At 46.0% G+C, this 21,393-nt stretch overlaps 1 protein-coding gene across 1 annotated transcript in view; it reads left to right on the top strand.

Moving 5' to 3' along the window:
• The window catches only part of FAT2 (FAT atypical cadherin 2), a 46,261-nt gene that overhangs the window by 14,758 nt on the left and 10,110 nt on the right, over positions 1–21,393 (top strand). Inside the window, exons 6-19 of the mRNA XM_059825385.1 lie at positions 1,047–1,186; positions 2,910–3,185; positions 3,646–3,856; positions 4,911–8,963; positions 11,214–11,410; positions 12,042–12,195; positions 12,969–13,202; positions 13,892–14,281; positions 15,606–15,820; positions 16,456–16,593; positions 17,256–17,399; positions 18,109–18,306; positions 19,398–20,205; positions 20,968–21,113. Of these exons, the coding sequence (XP_059681368.1) occupies positions 1,047–1,186; positions 2,910–3,185; positions 3,646–3,856; positions 4,911–8,963; positions 11,214–11,410; positions 12,042–12,195; positions 12,969–13,202; positions 13,892–14,281; positions 15,606–15,820; positions 16,456–16,593; positions 17,256–17,399; positions 18,109–18,306; positions 19,398–20,205; positions 20,968–21,113 (7,304 nt within the window). The remainder of the gene's footprint in view (positions 1–1,046; positions 1,187–2,909; positions 3,186–3,645; positions 3,857–4,910; positions 8,964–11,213; positions 11,411–12,041; positions 12,196–12,968; positions 13,203–13,891; positions 14,282–15,605; positions 15,821–16,455; positions 16,594–17,255; positions 17,400–18,108; positions 18,307–19,397; positions 20,206–20,967; positions 21,114–21,393) is intronic.

Below are 21,393 nucleotides of genomic sequence, written 5' to 3'. Positions count from 1 at the left end.
AGAATCCAGAGCATCCAGTAGCCAGGAAGAGAGAAGTGGAGACCTGGGATAAATTGCAGAAAACTACTTCTAAATCTCTATATCTCAGAACATAGAGGTGTTTCACATGCAACAGAGAACTGACAGGCCACCAGCAAGCGAGGCATGAGAAAGGGGCTGCCACGCCAGGGCTGAACAGCAGTAGCGTGAGGGACAGCCTTCTGCTGCTGAGCTGCTCAGGCCTGCGGTTCCCTGCACTACGCAGCCATCTGCGTTGGAGGCAACGGGCTCTGCTCACCCTGGAAGCACCGTCTGCCTCCCCAACTGTTCAAGTATTGGGCTTCTTCAGGTAGCTCATAGGCTCCCAAGCGTGGCAATGAAGACCATTGCTGATATGCCCACAGTGTGACCTTGGATTGGAAGCCAGCAAGAGCGTTGTTCAGCCCTGCAGGTCCCTGATTCATGCTAAGCCTGTGATGCTGCATAGCTGGAGACCTTGTGCAAATAAATCAATGCTCAAATGTGCCTGTTGCAAATCTAGCCAGGACATCATATGCATATGTGCACCCTTTCCCCTTCTCTCCTCCTCCTCATTTTCTCTAATTCCCCTCACCTTCCTTTTCATACTCCTTTGTCACCATCTGTGACTACCTCTTTGTCCAGCTTCTCCATGTCCTCCCTGTCTCCTGTGTCCATCTAGCACATTTTGTATTGAGTTTCCAGATTTGGGGGAAACCTCACCTATGGCACTGTCCCCAGTCTAGCTGTGGCCAAAGAGGTACAACTAGAGTGAATGCCTACACATCCCCACTCAAGGTATATTGCCTGGCATGCCACATATCTGTGGCTGGGCATGAGCTCCCTGTGTGGTTTGTGTATGGTGTCTGGAGGGGATTTGTGTGGTTTGTGTATGGTGTCTGGGGGGCAAATCCTCATCCTTCGGATCTCCGGGCAGCTCCTGGAATCTCTTCCCCTGCAGAGGCTGCCGGCACCTGCAGTTTGCTCCAGACTGAAATCTAACTGTAACTGCCCCCCCATTTCCTTTTCTCATCTCTCCCTTGTCCCAGGTGGTGATGATGACATGGATTTTGACATTGAAAAGAGCACAGGCAGCATGGTCATTGCAAGAGCCCTCGATGCAAGGAAGAAGTCAAGCTATAACCTGACAGTAGAAGTCACTGATGGGTCCACTACCATCAAAACCCAGGTAATGTTTTTTTCTTTAGTAGACACTCCATCTAGACTGAGTATATGCCAAAGGGAATCTTTCTTCTGACTCCACTGATCTCTGGATCAGGTGCCAGGCACAAGTATCTCCTTGCACTGCGATCTTATTACACAGTGTCCCAAGTCTTTCCTAAGAACGAAGCTAAGATTTTTTTTTATGTTGTTGGAAACACAAATGCTCTAGGAAAACCGGGGGCCTTTCCTGTTGATCACAGCCAGCCAAGCTGGCGTGGCAGTTCACACTCTTAGACCTCAACTTGCTCTCAGCTACTCAGGCTGAACTACAACATGGCTGGGACAACATGCTAAGACATAAGGGAAATACATATGCAGTTAGATCAGGCTTGGGTCCATGGTACCATGGCAAGGGGTATTCCTGGGACTTGCTAGCTTAAGTAAAGCCAGCACAGATGCATCTGCAAGAGGTGAGGTGAGGCCCTGCCCTGTGCTGCTCCAAGTGCATGCAGCATTGATAACATATCAGCACTGAAGTCCATGGGGCTGAGTGGGGCAACTGCAGAGATCCTGTGTTCTCTGAGTTGCCACATGAAAAGCAAGCGCTGGTGAAAGGAGGCACGCTGCTCTCAGGCATGTCCCCGAGTCCCAGTAGGAGTATTCAGGGCTTGATTTTTCACCAACCGTTTTCTCCACACATAAGAAGCATCCAAAAATCCAACCCTCGCTTCACAGGAAGACCTAGAATGTGAATCACCCGTCAGTGACGCTTATCATGGGAAATTCACTGCAGAGGTTTGCGGGGAATGATGAGTGAAAAACACTACCATTCCTGTGAAATGCAATGCTAACGGATGGCTATCTGTCTCAACTATCTTCAAGTATTGTTCCAAATAAACAAACAAAGCCCCACCTTGCCCGGTGTGCATTCCCTGACACCTTGCACCTCATCCCTATGTTTATTTTGGCACTTAAGGCCGCTAGCAGATGTCAAAAAACCTGCTTGTGCAAAACTCCCATGGCATGTTCAGGTTTGCTAAAGGAAGCAAATTATTACACTTGGTTGGGACTTCCTAAGATGCAGTCAACACTTCAGTAGGGGGGTCAGGACAGTCAGGGTAGGAGACGAAACAGAAGAAACTAGGTGACTTTGCAGACAGGATTCAGGCAGCCTATTCACAGGGGTTTGCTGTTAAATGCAGAGGGAAAGATTGGGCTAAGAAGTGTAGACCACAAACTTTGCTTCTGCATACCTTCTCCATACATGTGCTGCTCTTGAGATAGACCAGCCCCTCCCCTCCTTTACCAAACATCCCCCCTCTGTCAGGTTTCTGCTCTGTAATTAATGGGTGCTGGTGTGGAGGCACCAGCCAGCAAAGCTGGCACCACAGCTGAGTGACTACTACTTTTCAGAGCAGGCTGTGATGGTTTCCCCGTGTGCCAAGTGCAGGCACGTTCAGTCTGAATGGCTTGCCAGATTGGAGAGATTAAAAAAAAATGAGAGGAAGCAAACTGAAAATCACTAAGGGAAGGCACAGCAGGAGTTCCTCGGGGAGAAAGACAAAAAGGCTCCCAGTCACCATGGATGGTAAAGCCCCAAGAGTTGGAGAGCTGTGGTGGTTACAGGGCTCAGAGCATTACTACACCCAAGAGGGGTGGGTAGCTGAGATTTTACGTGGTTGCTCTTACGTGTAAGTCAGGTTGCTCCCAGGTCTCTGCTGCCCTCATTGTGCTGTCTCCCCCCCCAGGCATTTATCCATGTGATTGACATCAACCAGCACCGTCCCCAGTTCCTGGAGAGCCATTATGAGGTGAGGATTCCTGAAGATACCCCCTCAGGGAGGGAAATCCTTCAAGTCAGTGCAACAGACAAGGACAAAGGCAAGGGGCTCATCTACACCATCCATGGCAGCATGGACCCCAAAAGCACAAGACTTTTCCAGTTGGATCCAAGCAGTGGGGTCCTCACAACAGCAGAAGGCTTCAGTTCCCAGCCCATGCCACAACACACCCTAACAGTGATGGTGAGTCCCAGCTAAACCCTGCTGATTCCATCAGCTTCTCCGGGATATATGGGTCACTGGAGAAATTCAGACTGGTTCTAGTCTTTGAGGGAGGATTTGTCTAGAAGAAGAGGGAAGAGGAAAGCAGGGTGTTAACCGTTACTATACAACCATCCTGGAGAAATCTAGGTAACATCTCGCTTTCCTTTAACCATGTGCTGAGCCCATCACCTGCCAATTTCATTGGAGAGCCACTGGATTCTTGTACAAGAAAGCACAGTGGATAACTGTTAATGTTTGGTTTCAAGTCCAAGGCTGAATTTTGGTGCTGAAACTTACAGGCTCATTCCCACCCAAGGGGTTGGTACCACTGAAACACACCGCCCTTCGTAAGAGTCCTGATGAACTACTTGGAAGCCTCATGCAGGAAAGGCTGCCTGCTCCCTGATGTGACCACACCTGCTCTTCTTCTATCATTCAGGTACGAGACCAGGAGGTCCCCATCAAGAGGAACTTTGTTCGGGTCATCATCCATGTGGAGAACTGCAACCTTCACCCTCCACAGTTCAGCAGCATCCATTATGAAGCAGAAGTGCTGGACTCAGCAGTGGTCAGCACAGAGGTTATACAAGTCAGAGCCCTTGATCAGGACCAAGGAGCCAACGCTGAAATCCACTACTCCCTTCAGGCAGGTGAGAGCCATGCAACAAGACAGTTGAGGCTATGAACATGTCTGCATTTCCATGCTCTAGCTAGTGGCCAGACAGTTGACCAGCTTTCTCTAGCTGTTGCAAAGAACAGTAAATGGCTGCACATTGCTAAAACATGATTTTTTTTCCTATCCAGAGAAAATCTAGAGCAAGCAGGTAATTTCCATATTATGGAAATTTCCATATTATGGAAAAAGCATCCTTCCTAATTTCCATATTATGGAAATTTCCATATTACGGAAAAAGCATCCTTCCTAAGGAAAACAGTTCAATGTTGAGCCACTGGTCTAAGAAAAAATGTGACTGGATGAGTTAAACCAACTTAAAATCTTCTCTTCCCATCCATGGGAACTGAGGGAGAGATCCTTGTCCATTTGTTAGGCAAAAGTACTCCCATTCCCACAGCAGTCATCATCATTTCCACCAGTTCTACCAAGAAATACATGCTTGAGGAAAGGTGAGCACCCTCTCAGCACTAGCTGATGGTCTCTTTGGGTCGTACAAGCTCAGTGGGCGAGTATGTTATTTTTCACTCTAGAGGTTAAAACTTAAAGATTTATGGCTGTGCCACACTGCCTATTTAGCAGGTAAATTCTTTGCAGGAGACAAGCCATCCTTTGCTCCATCTTTCTCACTGCAATTTAGCTCAAGGACTGAGGAATTTAATTGCTCCTGAAGTATTGGTAATTATAAGCGTGACAGGGCTTGAAGCAACTAGTACAGTCCGTGCTACCATGTTCTGCACACGCGGCAAAAACTTCAAGCACATGTTCTACCACCACTAAATATGCTCAAATTAGAAGGGTATTTATCTCTAATTTACATTTTGATTGATTTAAAAGTTAGGTGGTAGATCTCAGTGGGTTCATTGTTCTTAGAATGAAAATTGTTTAGAAATTAACAAAGATTGTTGTCTCGGTGAAAGAAACAGATGTTAATTAGGTGTGAAATCAGGAGCATCTATGGAAAAGAGGTTCAGAAAACCAAAACCAATAGGGTGTCTGCATTATTCATTTTGGAATTTCTCTTCTTGCAGGTAATGGGGAAGGTTTCTTCAGCATTGACCCATATTCTGGAATTATTACAGTTGCCCAGAAACTGGACCCATCCAGGCAGGAGCGATTTACTCTTATTGTAAAGGCAGAAGATCAGGGGTTCCCCCAGCTTAAAGATTCTGCTACAGTACACGTCCGCATTAGAGCCTCTGATAGAACCCCTCCAAAATTTCCAGAGGCCGAATACATCACAGAGATCAGTGAATCCACTGCTGTTGGCTGTCCTCTGATCCAGGTTTCAGCCACAAGCTTGTCACCAGTCAGCTATGAAATAAAAGATGGAAATGGAGATGGAGTGTTCTCCATGAACTATCAGTCAGGCCTTATTTCCACTCAGAAGAGCTTAGATTTTGAACAGGTGTCTTTTTACCAGTTGAAAGTCCGTGGCACCAACATGGCTGGAGCATTTATGGACACAATGGTACTTATCTATGTCATAGATGAGAATGACAATGTGCCCGTCTTCGCTAAGCCTTCCTTCATTGGCTGGATCATGGAGAATGCTCCATCACAAAGCATGGTTCTGGATGAAAGCAATGCTCCCCTCGTGACCCATGCAACAGATGCTGATCAAGACTCCAATGCTCTGCTGGTGTATGAGATTTTGGAACCAGAGGCACTGAAATATTTCACAGTAGATCCCAGCACAGGGACGCTTACCAGTCGTGCTGATATAGACTATGAGCTCACCCCAGTTTTCCACTTCAGTGTACATGCACATGACAGTGGAAGTCCCAGCTTATTTGCATCCAAGCCAGCCAAGGTCACAATCCACGTTAAAGATGTGAATGATTCACCTCCAGTCTTTTTCAAAGACTCTTACGAGCTTTCTGTCTTATTACCTGCCCACCCAGGGATGGAGCTTTTGTCAGTGCAGGCAAAAGATGCAGATTCGGAGGTGACCTACAGCATCGTGGAAGGGAACCTTGATAACGCTTTCTATATTCATCCACTCACAGGTCTCATCTCCATTCTTAATGCTACTAGCCTGGGAAGCTATCGTGAACTCACAGTCAGAGCTAGTGATGGCTTGTATAAGAGTACTGCTCTGGTTAAGCTAAATTTAACTCAAGCACAAGGTACTGGCTTAAAATTTGCTCAAGATATATACACAGCAACTGTGACGGAGAACTCTACAGATGAGAAGGCTCTCACCATTCTTGGGGTCAAGGGATATCAGCTAAATGAACCACTTTTCTATTCGCTTTTGAATGGAAAGGAAAGATTCAAAATGATCCAGGCATCTGGAGTGCTCCAGACCAAGGGTGTGAAATTTGACCGCGAAACACAAGACATGCACGAGGTAGCTGTGGAAGTGAAGGACAATAGGAAACCGCCAAGAGTGTCCCAAGCCACAGTCAAGGTTTATGTAGAGGATGTCAATGACTATCCACCGCAGTTTGAGAACGTGCCATATTACACCTCGGTGCAGGATGGCACAGAGCCAGGTGATGTACTTTTTCAGGTGTCAGCAACAGACAAAGACATAGGGGATAACGGAGCCGTTACCTACTCATTTGCAGAGGACTACAAATACTTTTGGATTGACCCCTACCTAGGAGACATCTCGCTTAAGAAACCTCTTGATTATCAAGCTTTAAATAAATACAACCTCCGAGTCATTGCTAAGGACAAAGGCGAGCCTCCCCTCCATGCTGAAGAGGAGGTTGTGATCAGTGTGAGGAACAAATCTAACCCGCTGTTCCAAAGTTTGTACTACCGAGTGAAGGTGCCAGAAAACATCCCCCTGTACACATCTATCCTCCACATACAGGCTCGCAGCCCTGAAGGCTTGCGCCTCATCTACAACATTGTGGAAGAAGACTCCCTGAAACTGTTCAACACTGACTTCAAAACTGGTGTCCTTACTGTCACAGGCCAGCTGGACTACGAGCTGGAGACAAAACACATGTTCACCGTTAGAGCCACAGACACAGCACTAGGATCCTTTTCAGAAGCCAGAGTAGAGGTGGAGGTAGAGGACATTAATGACAACCCCCCCATATTTTCTCAGATCATCTACACGGCGTCTGTCTCTGAGAGTTTGCCAGCACAGACCCCTGTTGTCCAGCTCTTTGCTTCTGATAAAGATTCAGGCAGAAACAAAGTGGTCTCCTATCAGATCTTGGATGATGGTTCAGATGCTACGAAGTTCTTTAATATTGATGCTAGCACGGGGCAAATAACAACGGCTCAAGCACTTGATTATGAAAAAAATCAACAGTTTCGTATGAAAGTAAGAGCTGTAGATCATGGGATGCCTCCGCTTAGCAGTGATGCCCTGGTAGTCGTAGATGTGACAGACATCAATGACAATCCCCCTGAGTTCAGCCAGCTTCAGTATGAAGCCAAGGTAAGCGAAATGGCTACATGCGGGCACATCGTGATAAAAGTCCAGGCCCTGGACCCTGATAGCGGAGACACCACCCGACTGGAATACGTGATACTCTCAGGCAATGACAATAGACATTTCAGTATCAACAGCACTTCTGGAATAATATCCATGTTCAACCGCTGCAAAAAGGACTTGGAGTCATCTTACAATCTCAGAGTCTCTGCTTCAGATGGAGTTTTCAAGAGCACTGTGCCTGTGTATATCAATACCACCAATGCCAACAAATACAGCCCCTCTTTTCAGCAGAATGTGTACGAGGCAGAGCTGGCAGAAAATGCTGAGATAGGTACCAAAGTGATTGAGCTGCTGGCTATTGATCCAGACGGTGGCCCATATGGCACCATAGACTATACCATCATAAATAAACTCGCCCATGAGAAGTTCTCCATAGACGATAAAGGCCGTATTGCCACACTGCAAAAACTGGACAGGGAAAACTCAACAGAGAGAGTCATTGCCATTAAAGTCATGGCCAAGGACGGCGGTGGGAAGGTGGCATTCTGCACTGTCAAAATAATCCTTACAGATGAGAATGACAACCCACCTCAGTTCAAAGCCTCTGAATACACACTGTCCATCCAGTCCAATGTAAGCAAAGGCTCCCCCGTCATCCAGGTACTGGCTTACGATGCTGATGAAGGTGCAAATGCAGATGTCATCTACTCTGTTGACTCCGTGGAAGATGTGGCAGAAGACCTTGTGGAGATCAATGCTGCCACTGGGGTTGTTAAGGTCAAGGAGAGCCTTGTTGGTTTAGAAAACAGAGCTTTTAACTTCAAGGTGAAAGCTGAAGATGGCAGACCCCCTCACTGGAACTCCCTTGTCCCAGTGAATCTTCAGATTGTCCCCAGGGAGGTGACATTGCCAAGGTTTTCTGAGCCCCTTTATACATTTTCTGCATCTGAGGATCTTCCAGAGGGATCAGAAATAGGGTCAGTCAAAGCTTTTGCAGAGGATCCTATCATATACAGCCTGGTGAAGGGAACCACTACAGAAAGTAACAAGGATGAAGTGTTCACGCTGGATGAACAAACGGGGGCTTTGAAAATCAAAAAGGCCATGGATCATGAGACCACCAAGTGGTACCAGATTGATGTTATGGCTCACTGCTCACATCAGGAGACTGAGCTGGTTTCTCTGGTCTCTGTGAACATCCAAGTGCAGGACGTCAATGACAACAGACCTGTTTTTGAGGCAGATCCCTACAAAGCTTTTGTCATGGAGAATATGCCATCAGGAACCACAGTCATTCAAGTGACAGCTAATGACCAGGACATGGGAAGTGATGGACAGGTGACCTACAGTCTGGAAGCAGAATCAGGCAACCTCCGAGGACTCTTCACCATTGATGGTGAGAGTGGGTGGATCACCACACTAAAAGAGCTGGACTGCGAAGCTCAGGAGATCTATCAGTTTTATGTGGTGGCCACTGATCATGGGAGGAAAGTCCAGCTCTCTTCCCAAACCCTAGTGGAGGTCACCGTCTCTGATGAAAATGATAATGCTCCACAGTTCACCTCAGATTTCTATAAAGGATCAGTAATTGAGAATGCAGAGCCGGGGCAGGTTGTTGTCACACTGAGTACCATCGATGCAGACATCTCTGAGCAGAACCGGCGAGTCACATGCTACATAACTGGTGAGTTTTTCCGGACTTTAAATCTTCAGTAAGCAAGAGTATCATCTCAAAGTGAGGATTTGATACCTTGTCTTACAGGATATTAATACAGAAATAGCGTTATACTGACAGTCCTATCAGAAGCAGGAGATGAAGCCCGAGCTCTGTCATGAGCTGGACTCTTCAGTTAAATGAGTCTGGGGTATCCAAAACTCTCTAGTAACTAACTGCAGTGGGTGGAATTATCATTATAATAACCATCTCACCACTGAATCATCCTATTTATTTGGAAATAAATAAATAAATAAAATATATGTAAGTAATTACACAGTACTGTAAATATACTTATTTATACTTTCTTAACAGAGGAATAATTAAGATAGTGTAATTGTAATACCTATTGGAAGGACAGAAGCAGTGGTACAGCAGGAAGGAATTTTTTTCTCACATAGATACTGTGATCTGTATTTAAGTTCTTTGACCCAACTTTTTCTCCTGCAAACAGTGCAGTCAGTTTACGCATCACACCAATGTATAGCCTGACTGTATTTTTTAATAACTATATATATGCACATAGGATGCGTATAACTTTCTGGTATTAAATGTGTTTCCTACGACGCCACTTTGATTCTGACTTAGCAAACAAGTAGACCTCACAAGGCTGCAGCTAACCACTCTGCAGGCTGGTGGATATTTGAGACTGTCATGTCAATCTTAGTGAGGGTTTTGCCTGATGAGAAATACTAAAGATGACTCTTGCATCCCTGAAACATCAGTTGTGCCAACCAAAATTAACCACTGCCATAAAAGAAAAAAGTTATACTGGAATGTTCGTTGTGCATCTGCACAAGTAGAAGCTTGATTTTACGGTACTTTTTGACCCCAAAGGGTCTTTCTCAGACCTGGAACAGATACTTCAAATTAAAATGTTTGTTCGAACTCAAATGAGGACCCTTCAGGGTCAAAACATTTAGCCAGATCATGCTGCAGCCTGTTATCTATTATTGCAACCATCCAAAACAGGGGAGGAATGCTGGTATTTTCAATTGGTTTACAGCATGCCTAGGTATTTGCAAGCCTTTGGGAGGAAAGATTAAATCCATTGATGTATTCACATTTCTGCCATCTTAAAGGTAGTAGCAACTTCCAACTACTTTAAAGCTGAGAGAATGCATGCTTATGTTAGTGGTGAATACCATATGTTCTCTCTGCTCTGTACTTACAAGCTTAGGTTGAACTCTACCCATAAACATATAAATACAACTGCAGTATAGTGCTGCAGCTAAAGAAAGGAGGAGGTGAACACAGAGCCTAGCTTCCCATTGTTCACATGCACGTTGATTTCAAACACAGGGAAACTAAATCCAAGCATGGGCTGAGTCTCCCAGCGTCAGAAGAAGGGCTAGAAGAGGTCTCGTTGTGCCTCCAGACTCACAACCTCATCACCACAGTGCAAATGAAAGCAGAAAGAGAGTCAATTTAATTTACCTGGCTGTGCGAGGCCCTTCAGAGTCTAACACAAACAAGCCCTGCAGCCAGCTCTCTTCATTGCCTCCCATTACCTAACGTGCTCCCTCCTTCTGCCTGACGGCGTGGGTTCAGCAGAGGACACCAGCTCCTTGCCAGAAGAGAGGGATTCTCCAGGGGCAGCATCCACCCCATGAGTACCATGAATCCTGTGGACCAGAGAGTCCGCATAGTCTGGATTTACCTGTCTCTCATCATTTGGTTCTTACAGAATCGAAAAGTAGCCCCAGAAAGCGCAGCTATATATTAAACGCATCTATAGCTTAAAGGAAATACAACTATACATAGTACTGTAACTATAAGATCCAACCAATGTCTGCAGGGTATTTGCAACTCTCAGATCCCTTTAGGAACATGCAGCAAGAAAGACTGACATGCTTTAGGAAGGTGAGACGATGTGGTTTTGAAGCAATGAATATGCACGTCTGCAGAACATTACCAAGACGTTTTTGCAATCAGGAGTTGTTTCCTCCTTCCAGCCCATTTGTCTCCCCAGAGTAATATGCAGAGAGTGAATAAAAGAAACAGGCAGGGTGTTTCTCAGCTGTGCAGTGAGGTAGACCAAATGCTCCCCACCTGACTGATACGACACCAATACCCTCTCTGCATCACCACTGCAAGTCCTTCAGCTCTCCTAAGGGACTACCAGTGGACACACCTATATCCCCTTCCCGTATCACTTCTGATTTTCAGCACTGATTTTCAGTAAATGCCTCTTTAACCTTTCCTCCTGCCCCCTTCTAGAAGGAGACGTATTAGGACAGTTCACAGTTAACCAAATCGAGGGAGAATGGACTATTTCTTCCAAGAAACCCCTGGACAGAGAAGATACAGAGAAATATCTCCTCAAGGTTATGGCCTCCGACGGGAAATTTCAGGCTACCACTGAAGTGGAAATTTTTGTTCTGGATATCAATGACAACAGCCCCGAGTGTGGCCAGGTAAGATGTCTGTTGTGGGACATTGGGGACACAAGGGGAGCAGCTGGGAAGGAGAAAACACAATAGCAAGGAAGAACGAACAGAAAGAGCGCGTTAAGAAGGTTTGGCTTGTCTTAATTCTTCTCACACGATCCTGTTGCTTTGATTACGCTTAGCAATTTTAATTAAGCTGCATGTCAAGCAAGAACATTAAATCTAGCCTCCGAGCATGTTTGCCAGCAGTAAGTGAGCGCCTAAGCATTATGAAGGATAATTTTTGGAGATAAACAATGCCAGGAAGCCTCGTGGGTAGGGGCATGTAAATTACTGAGTTTTATATCCTGCTAAGCTGAGAGATTCCCATCAGGAGGTTTGTTATTGTAGAAAGCTGATCGCTGGTATGGATGTTACCCATGGTGAGAAAGAACAGAAGCGGTTGCTTCCCAAAGGAGATTCAAAGGCTTGTGTGAAATGAGCTCACTGGTCCCAGTCCACACCCCGGCAGCCGGCAGTGTGAGGCACATTGTGCTCCTCTATAAACCACATGGTTTATCCTTCCCTGTGAAGCTTCTGCTAGTCCATTCCTCCCTGTACAAGGTGAAGGTATTTTGGAGGTGGCTCAGATGCTAATGACACCTTCTGTCCTTCCCAGATATTCTACACTGGGAAAGTCTCTGAAGACGCTCTGCCGGGTCTTTTCATTTTGAAAGTATCAGCAACTGACCCCGATGTTGGCAGCAACGCCCAGATAACGTACAGCCTCCACGGCCCTGGCGCAGAGGAATTCCGGCTGGGCCCACATACAGGTGAGAGCTGGGCAATGGGATGCTTTTATCCTCTTCCTCACCCTCTCCCAGGAAATGCCTGGTTGTGGCTCAACACTTACCTCCTCGAGCAAACAAAAGGACTGTTCATTCCAGCACCCCCAAGCTAGGAGGGGATGGCAAACAGACAGGTTTATTGCAGTACGGTATAGAGGAGAGTGAGCACTGCATCTTCATGCTAGCTTTCTTTACAAATGTTGGCATTAGCATTGTTAAAATGAAGGGTAGACACTATTGCTAACAGCCAGGTCTCAAGGAGGAGACATCAGCAAGTGTTACAGTGCTGGCTTGAGCCAAAGACCCAAGTTCTAAACTCTGAAAAACGTCTTATCGAGTCTTGGGCAGTATATTTGCCCAAAGGTTTCCTCCTTTCCAAAAATACATAATGGTCATTCTAGAGATCACTTGGTGTTCATTACATTGCAAAAAGCTTAATGCAGCAGGGTTTATAAAGGTGTTTAGAAGTACAATTTATTTATGAGCACTTTTATCCCATGACGACATCCCTCACAAGTTCAGCCCAACTTGAAGGACTTCCCGTGCCAAGCCCTGCCAGGGCACTGGCTGGCAGTGATCTGAGAATAGCCCTGAGCAATGTGGTGTGGACACATCACCGCTATTAGCTGGATTACAGTGTCCAAACCCAGTCTGCTGTCTCCCACAGTTCATCCAAGAAGGCTGTATGCTTGAACCTCTCTGAGCTCTCCTAGGCTGCAGTTGCAGAAGACAAGACCATCTCCTGTTCTTTCCAACAGGGGAACTGACCACGTCTGCACCTCTCGACCGTGAACAGAAACCTATGTACCATCTTGTTGCCAAAGCGACTGATGGCGGAGGCCGTTCCTGCCAGGCAGATATAACACTGATCGTAGAGGACACGAATGACAACGCACCAAGATTCTTCCCCAGTCACTGCGCTGTGGCTGTTTTTGACAACACCACAACAAAGACACCCATCGCCGTGGTTGCTGCCAGGGACCTTGATGAAGGTGAGTCACAATGGGATTTACTTTTTAGTAGAGTTCATCTTTCATCCTGAATAGAAACCTTTGAAACCTAGGGAAGGGCTTCAGCGACGGGCATAGAAGATTGAATCTTGGCAAAGATGTGCCTGGATCTCATTGCTGACATGTTCTTGACTAGCAGGCTGGCATCAGCATTTTTGTGACCCTGTACAAGTGCAATATCTGTAGAAACATGCAAAGACAGACTTTAAGGACACGCTCAGTAACTGTAACCGTGATGCACAGTGCAAGTTGACACATGGTTTGTCTGGGATCCAAACTGGGCAGAAGTTTTACCAAAGATGGAGATCAAGAATGAGTGTAATAAGGAAAAAAGGAGCTTTAGGTCTGAATGGGGTAGATGATATGGATGGAGAGGTCCTTCTGCTTTGGAAGCAGATATGAAGGGAAATGAAGTTTCAAAACAAGGGAATTAAAAATGGGAAGCACTAATAAATACAGACAGGTGATGCTGATCAATGATGGTGAGGGTGGCTAGATGTCTGAACCTGCAGATGGACAGGGGCACACCTGATGTTCATACAGCCTCCATTTTCCCTAGAAATGCAAGGTCATTTAGGTACACATAGTCCTAATGGATTAAAAAAAAAGGTAATTAAAACCGCAGCATTCCTACCCATGAATTAAATGCAGCCTGTCCCTTATCCTTCCAGGTCTCAACGCTGAGGTGGTCTATTCTCTCTCTGACTCCGCCAATGGACACTTTTCAATTGAGGAAACCACAGGGGTGATCCGTCTGGAAAAGCCTCTGAAAGACTCACAGCACTCAGCGTTTGAGTTGACAGTCTGTGCTACCGACCGGGGCACCCCAGAGCCCCTCTCTGCTCTTGGCACTGTCACTGTCTCTGTTGTGGATCTAAATGAATATCTCCCTGTTTTCCTGGCCCCTGAATACGTGGCCATGGTAAAAGAAGACGTGGCTGTGGGTACAGAGGTCCTCAACTTGTCAGCATTGACAAGGGACAATGCAGAAAACACAGAGATCAAGTATGAAATTGTGAATGGCAACGACCATGGGAAATTTCAGCTCAACTCAAACACAGGTAAGATGGTCTTGTGCCCAAGCAGGTCCAGGTGGACCCAACATCAAAGGCTGTCCTTGTATGCGTCTTCTCTAGCTCTTCTCCATTTGGCTTGCACTTCTGCTCTCCTCTGTCTTTAGCCAGCACAAGGGTAGGGCATACAGTCTTCTCTTCTACCCTAAATTTTGCCAGCCAAGTCACTTAAAGAGTGATCCAAACCTTTTTGAAATTGATGGAAATATTCCTGTTATATGTCTGGGACCTGAGATACATCCATGGGAATGAGGAATACATAGAGAATAAGATGAGGAAATTTTTCCACTTCAAAATGCAGGAGAAGTTGGTTTCATTTAAAAGTGTCTCCATCCTAACCTCACCAGGAACCTTTAGCCCAGGGTAGCAGGTGGCTTTATTAGGTAGCACTCAATGAATGTGGATAATACCAGTTTATTAACCATGAGCAGGTGTTGAACCAGGTTTACTAGCCAAATAAAGCCCTGCTCTGTTTGCACAGCGATCTCATAAGAGCTGTTCTCGGAAGGCTATGTTAAGCCCTTGGCTGCATCATCAATGGCCTTCTGTCCTTGACTGTAACATCCCCATCCATAGTTCCTTTCTCAGCTTCTCTGTCCCCAAGGCTGTTGCTAATTTTTTCACATCAAACTTCTTATGAGTTTGCACATCTTAAAAGACACAGAACAGTGTCATTTCCAGGGAATAATTTTGTCACATTTTCAGTGCTGAACCTAGGAAAGCGTTGAAGTACACAGGCACATTCTGTCCCTTAGGGTTTTTTTTCTTTCACTTTATGTCTTTAGTACCGGTTCCTCACCCGTTTTTTGAGATTAACAACCTCCTCCTTCTTTCTATATTGCATCCCAAGCCTCACTTACAAAACACAGCATCTTGCCACACATGTCTTTCTCTTGTACAACTCTCTATCTACATCTCTTCTTTTCATCCTGCCTGTGACACAGTTCAGTGATGGTCTACTACTGCCTTGGTCACAGCTTTCAATAGCACTGTTGGACTCTGATCCTATTTTGTCTCAGATCTCCTCCAATCAAGATTCCTGGAGACCTTCCAGGATGAGAGTTTACTTTGTCTCTTCAAATACTTGCTACCAGAATAAGGCAGGTTATGGCAGAATCAGTTCAATTATATTTTGTTTTATGTGGCACCATGACTTTCAATATCTTGATTTAACCAGTCAAAGCTAGGTCAACAGCACCTTTTCAGCTGGCAGTTTGGCAATCGTCTCAGTATGTCTCCAGGATTCCAAGAAACCTCATGTGCCATTCATTCAAAGTATCTTCTGTCATTTTCTATCCATCTGCCAATGCAGGTGCCTTATACATAAATGGCAGCTTGGACTTTGAAGCGAGTCACGAGTATTACTTATCCATTGAGGGCACGAGGAAGGGCTCAGCATCTCTTAGTGATGTGACCATGGTGGTAATCAACATAACCGACATCAATGACCATGCACCAGAGTTCATCCAAGACCCTTACTTCGCTGATATCCGGGAGGATGCTGCAGTTGGAGAAATCATCCTCATGGTATGATTATGAACGAGGCCAGATGTCTTTACCTATTCTTTTACTTGTGCTATGCATTATTTACTCTTCTTTTGCACTTTACTTTTCCTTGGACAGAGCCACCTCAGTGAGTTTGTGACACTCAACATCTAAGATTTAAGCATGACTTTAAAAAAGGATGATTGCCAGAATTCCTAACACTCCATAGACACTAACACTCTAAGACTTTGCCTTAGAAAACATCTTTAAGTGAAAGCTTGAGATGCCTAAGGGGGGCTCAGGAGCCTTGAGGACCTCCCAAGAGATTTAAAATGCCTGCAAAAGGCCACTACCCTTGCAACCTGGGGAAGGCAGAGGTTTCCCTGGGCAGAATAGTGGAGCCCACGGTATACCCATGTGGAGTTCCCTGCCCAGCCAGTATTACCATCACAGGGGTGGTAAAGTCAGCAAAGGGACAAGGAGAAAGCCATCGTTGTAGCTTTGTTGAGCTTTGTCTTGAAAAAACTAATGTATAACACTTACGTAAACCACCGTCCTTCTTTTTCATTTGAGGCAAGCTCAAACCAGTATCCTTAAATGACAAGGACGTCCTGCCCCCATTCCTCCATGGCAAGGCCTTTTTGGGCCGGGGTCCTAGCTTTTTTCTCTCCTAACAGGTGTCAGCTGATGACATGGATGGAGCAATGAACAATCAGATCACATATTCAATCGTGGGAGGGAACCCGCTGGGACACTTCGCCATTCAGCCCAAAAGCGGGCAGATCAGCATCGCCAAGCATCTGGACAGGGAGGAGGTTAGTTCAAGAAAACGGGAACAGGAAGTCTAAAACAGATGTGCCCCAAAAGTCTGAGGGAGCACAGTATATTCAGCTACCTCCTGTTTTCTGAATGATCTACTCGTAATGCTGCAAGCAGAAGGCAAGACTTTCATTCATTTTCTAGACTCACAGATACTGCTGTAGGAAGGCTGGGCTTTAGGGAGGGCAATATAGCCTTCAGTAGTCACAACTCAGGGCTGTGGTCTGCTCCACTGGTGCTTCAAGCTGGCTGGGTGAGAGTCAGCCCCAAACTGGAAACCAACATGGTTGGTTTCTGCTTCTCTGCATCAAAGCATTATAGAAAACAGGTATGGGGAGGAGACGGAAAGGTCATCTGGACAATCTCTCATTCATAAAGCAGTAGCAGCTCAAACCACTGTTGACAGATGTTTGCCCAGCTTGATCTCATCCATCTTTGGCAAGTTGTTTCCCTTCTTTTCAACTATTGTGAGGTTAATTTTCTTTAGCAATGTGCTTTGAGATTTATGGATGGAGAGCCTTAACTAAGAGCAAAGCTATTGTTATGGTGCAATGCATGGCCTCAAGCATTTTAACAAGCTGCAGCAGAGTAAAACGTCAATGTGAAAAAGCCACCATTCCTCTATGTCTCCAAGTAATCATGACTATAATTCCTCCAGATCCCCAGCTATTCCCTGACAGTTCGAGCCACAGACAACGGTCACCCTGCTCAGTTCAGTGATGTCGCTGTGCATGTCCATGTGTCTGATGTCAATGACAACCCTCCTCGGTTCTTCCAGCTCAACTACAGCGTGGTGGTGCAGGTAAGCCAGGAGGCAGTTTGTTCTCCCAGTCCATCTCAGGGTACTAAGGTACTCATGCATGGGCTGCTGTTGGAGCAGAGGGATGAGACAGCGATGAAGCATGCTGTTGCTTTGTGCTCATTGCCACAAAGAATTGGTAGCATCTGCAGGGGCAGATATTCTGCCAACAGATGCTATTTTCTCCTTCCAATAGCTTCAGGCACCTTCTGTCCTTTCGGTACAGAGTGTGCAGAGCTTTTCACACTTTCCAAGCCTGACTTGCAGCCCCTTTCTCCCTTGCAATTGTCCATGTCTACACCACAACATAAAGAGCAGACCCAAGCACATGGTCAAGCATCGTCATGTCTGCTGGATGCAGCCCAGTTGCCACTTGGACTCATAACACCTACAGGTACTCAGAAAGAAACATACACAAAACATGCTTTCATCTGCTCTTGTGCTGACATGACTCAAGGGGAAAGCAACGGCATCAGCTCAACTGTCTGCGTTTAGCTGCCACATATGTAATGCCATGAAAGGGAGTCCCTTGCCACCACTGGGTCTCTGCCATTGCTGGCAAGAGTCTCAGTCTGTGTATGCCAGAGAGATGCACGTGGGGTGTGGGATTTGTTTCCCCGTTCCTGGTCCAGCAGCTCTAGGGGCACTGTGGGTTCCCCTGGGCCTTTTCTCTTTGCTTGCCTTTCTCCACTGGCATCTTTCCCCATTCCAGGAGAACGCTCCCGTGGGTACAAGCATCCTGGAGCTGATTATGAGTGACAGAGACTCCCCAGAAAATGGACCGCCGTATTCATTCCAGATCACCCAGGGCAACGATGGGAAGGCTTTTGATGTCACCCAAAATGGTCTGCTGGTGACATCATCCGTCCTGAACAGAAGAACAAAAGAACAGTACCTATTACAAGTCCAGGTAGAGCCTGCCTTACTGTCCTGGTATCTGAATTCCCCAGGCAGATTTAGTAGTAACAAAATGAGATTAGGATGGCACAGCTGGATGGAAACATCTCTGGCTTTGGAGAAATCCAATCCAGGCACAAATAGTGCAGCTTGGAGCCAGCTCCAGAGCTCATTTCTCCACACAGTCTGCCCACAAGAAGCTGGGGCCAGCTTCTACATTGATAAAATCAGATAATATGATCTTGAGAAATACTCTGTCAGCAGTTTCCTTAGGCAGATGCTTTTCCCAACATCATTCTAGTGACTTCCAGTTTAAAGCGAGACCTGGATCTGGTCCTACAAACTTTCTCCAATTATCCTTGTCATTTAAGAAGTGGTTTAAGTTCCTCTTCAAAGAGGATTTCTATTGTTGCAGAATGAATTAATTATTTTTTCCATGTTATCAGTAAGGATAGTCCATTACAAACAAAAGGATAATAACATGTAAAGTACATACTTCTTCAGTAATAGCAGTTGTTCTAAAAGCTAGGTATTATTATGTTATAAACCTCAACCACTAACTGCCTAAGATTAGGGAGAAACTTATCCTATAATCTGTTTGTTCGCATTTTTCTATTTTGAGGTTCCTTGACTCATGCTAGACAGACATTGTCAGAGGTGGGACACAGACTTAAATAGTCCAGAAGGTGAGCAAATGTGTTGACGTGCGTAACTACTTTATATTTTTGTACACTCAGTTACGCATGGAATCCCAAAGATTGGCAGCATCACTAAAGATAATTAATCCTCAAGAAATCAGAGCCACTCAGGTGTGACTCAGCTACTGATGAGCTTAAATGGAAATGAGCGCAACCCCACTGCTAACAGAAGGTCTCAATCGGTCTCCATGCTGCCGTTTCCCTAGGGCCAGCTCCAGGCAGAGGTCCAACACCGCTGCCAATTTTTCCCATTCCTTCTTCATTCCCAACCCGCTGCCTGACAGCTTCCACCCATTGCTACCTGCAAGGCACTCTCCTTCGCAAGACCTTATCAGCCCATCCAGTCAGGTGAGGTGACAGTAAGTCAGCATGTGGCTATAACGGATCCTTCTGTTTTCCTCGACAGGTCTCTGACAGTGGTATCCCTCCCCTGTCCTCATCTGCATTTATAAATATCCAAGTGACTGAGCAGAGCCAGTATGCCCCTTCAGCCCTTCCCCTGGAAATATTCATCACCACCAACGAGAAAGCCTTCCGAGGTGGCGTTCTAGGCAAGATCCATGCCACGGACCGAGACCCCCATGACACGCTGGTGTACACTTTGGTGGCAGAAGTGCCCCAGGAGGGACTCTTCTCCATTGGGCCTGCGGATGGGAAGATCATTGCTGGGGACAAGCTTCCCCATGGCCACTATCTTCTGAATGTGACAGTCAGTGATGGTACATTCACAGCCACCACCAGTGTCAACATCCACGTGTGGTGCTTCACGCAGGAGGCCTTGGACAAGGCAGTGGTGCTACACTTCCGCCACATCTCCCCTGAGGAGTTTGTGGGAGACCACTGGCGCAACTTGCAGAGATTTCTGGGAAACATCCTTGTCACCCGGCGCCAAAACATCCACATGGCCAGCTTACAGCCTGCAGCTACCTCTGATGGAGTGGACCTGCTCTTGGCTGTTGGAGAGCCACATGGCTCCTTGTATGAACCTCGGGTCCTCGCAAATAAGATCACTGTGTCAGCTGGGGAGATGGACCAACTCGTTGGCCTCCGGATGAAGAAGACAATTCATGTGCCATGTCATGGGCCAGATTGCGCCCACCGAGTCTGCAAGGAAACCATTCAGCTGGATCCAGGCATGATGTCTACTTACAGTACTGCCCGACTCAGTGTCCTCACCCCACGGCACACCTTGGAGCAAATCTGTTCTTGCAATGGTGAGCAATCCTTTCTGGTAGTGTCCCATGCTATAAACCTGGGCAATATTTTGTTTTCCTTCAGTACATTGTAAAGCACCTGGACTTCCCATGGAATTAGGTTGTCCCAACGACCAACAATTCTGCCTGCAATTTCAAAGCCAAATCTAAACTCTTAGAGCTTGAAAGTTTCACTTAGTCTTTTTTTTTTTTTAATTAATCTCCTGTAGTATTTCATTAAATAGCAGCAACATCTATCCACCTCATTGGGAAGACTCACTCATACCTAGCAGGTAACGAAGCTCAGTGATCAGAATGTTGATCTTTAAGCTCATGTGTTGATCCTAGAGTCAGCAAAATACAGACTAACTGATAAATGTGAGGAAAGGCAAAAAAAACATGTCTGTTTTAATCACTCTAGAATACTTCAAGAAATAAATGGAGGGTGCAGGGACAGAGGTTGGCATCACTTGGGCAGGAATGGTAGGGGGATACCACAGAATAACATAAAGACTTACTAAGGGTGAGGAAATAGGTATTGTAGACAATGCTGAGGGCACCTTGAAGGTGCTATAGGATAGACATAGCCAGGTGGCTATTGCAGGATTGTTTTACAGTTGATTACATAGAAGAAATAATGAGAGCTCCAAATGGGACCGGTGGGAGATGCAGTACAGCTGTACATGGGTTATGGCATCAGGCTGGGAAAAGAGGCAAGGACTGATACAGTCCATAGTCTCAAAGTGGGACAAAGATGAGACCTTTCCCTCATTCTCCTTCCAGGAACGGCTGTGAGGTTTGGGGGCCACAGCTACATTTGGTACCAGCACTCACAGATCGGGTCCTGGCACATGCACTTTCGCCTGAAGACTCACCAGCTGCATGCTGTCGTGTTCTACGCTAATGGAACTGACCATGCCACTTTGGAGGTATGTATTGCAATGCACAGGGATTTCTTTCCAGCGTAAAAAAGACTTATTGTTTTGGGGAAAGGAATCACAGAAAGAAGATGCAATAATATGTACCTTAGTAATTCATCCAGATAAAATATAAGACATGGGAAGACCAAGTGAGAGCCAAGCACAGTTTGGCAGTTGCTGCAACCACAACTAGTGAATCATTTTTTACATCTGCAAATGCACGTGCTAGTCTCTGGCGTGAAGGCAGCATACCCCCATATCATAGATCTACATTATCTTTTTTCCTTAC

Source organism: Gavia stellata, chromosome 16 (assembly GCF_030936135.1).
Source record: "Gavia stellata isolate bGavSte3 chromosome 16, bGavSte3.hap2, whole genome shotgun sequence".
In the NCBI taxonomy this organism is placed as follows: Eukaryota; Metazoa; Chordata; class Aves; order Gaviiformes; family Gaviidae; genus Gavia; species Gavia stellata.
Note: the sequence above shows the minus strand (reverse complement) of the source record. Positions and strands in the feature narration are given on the sequence as shown.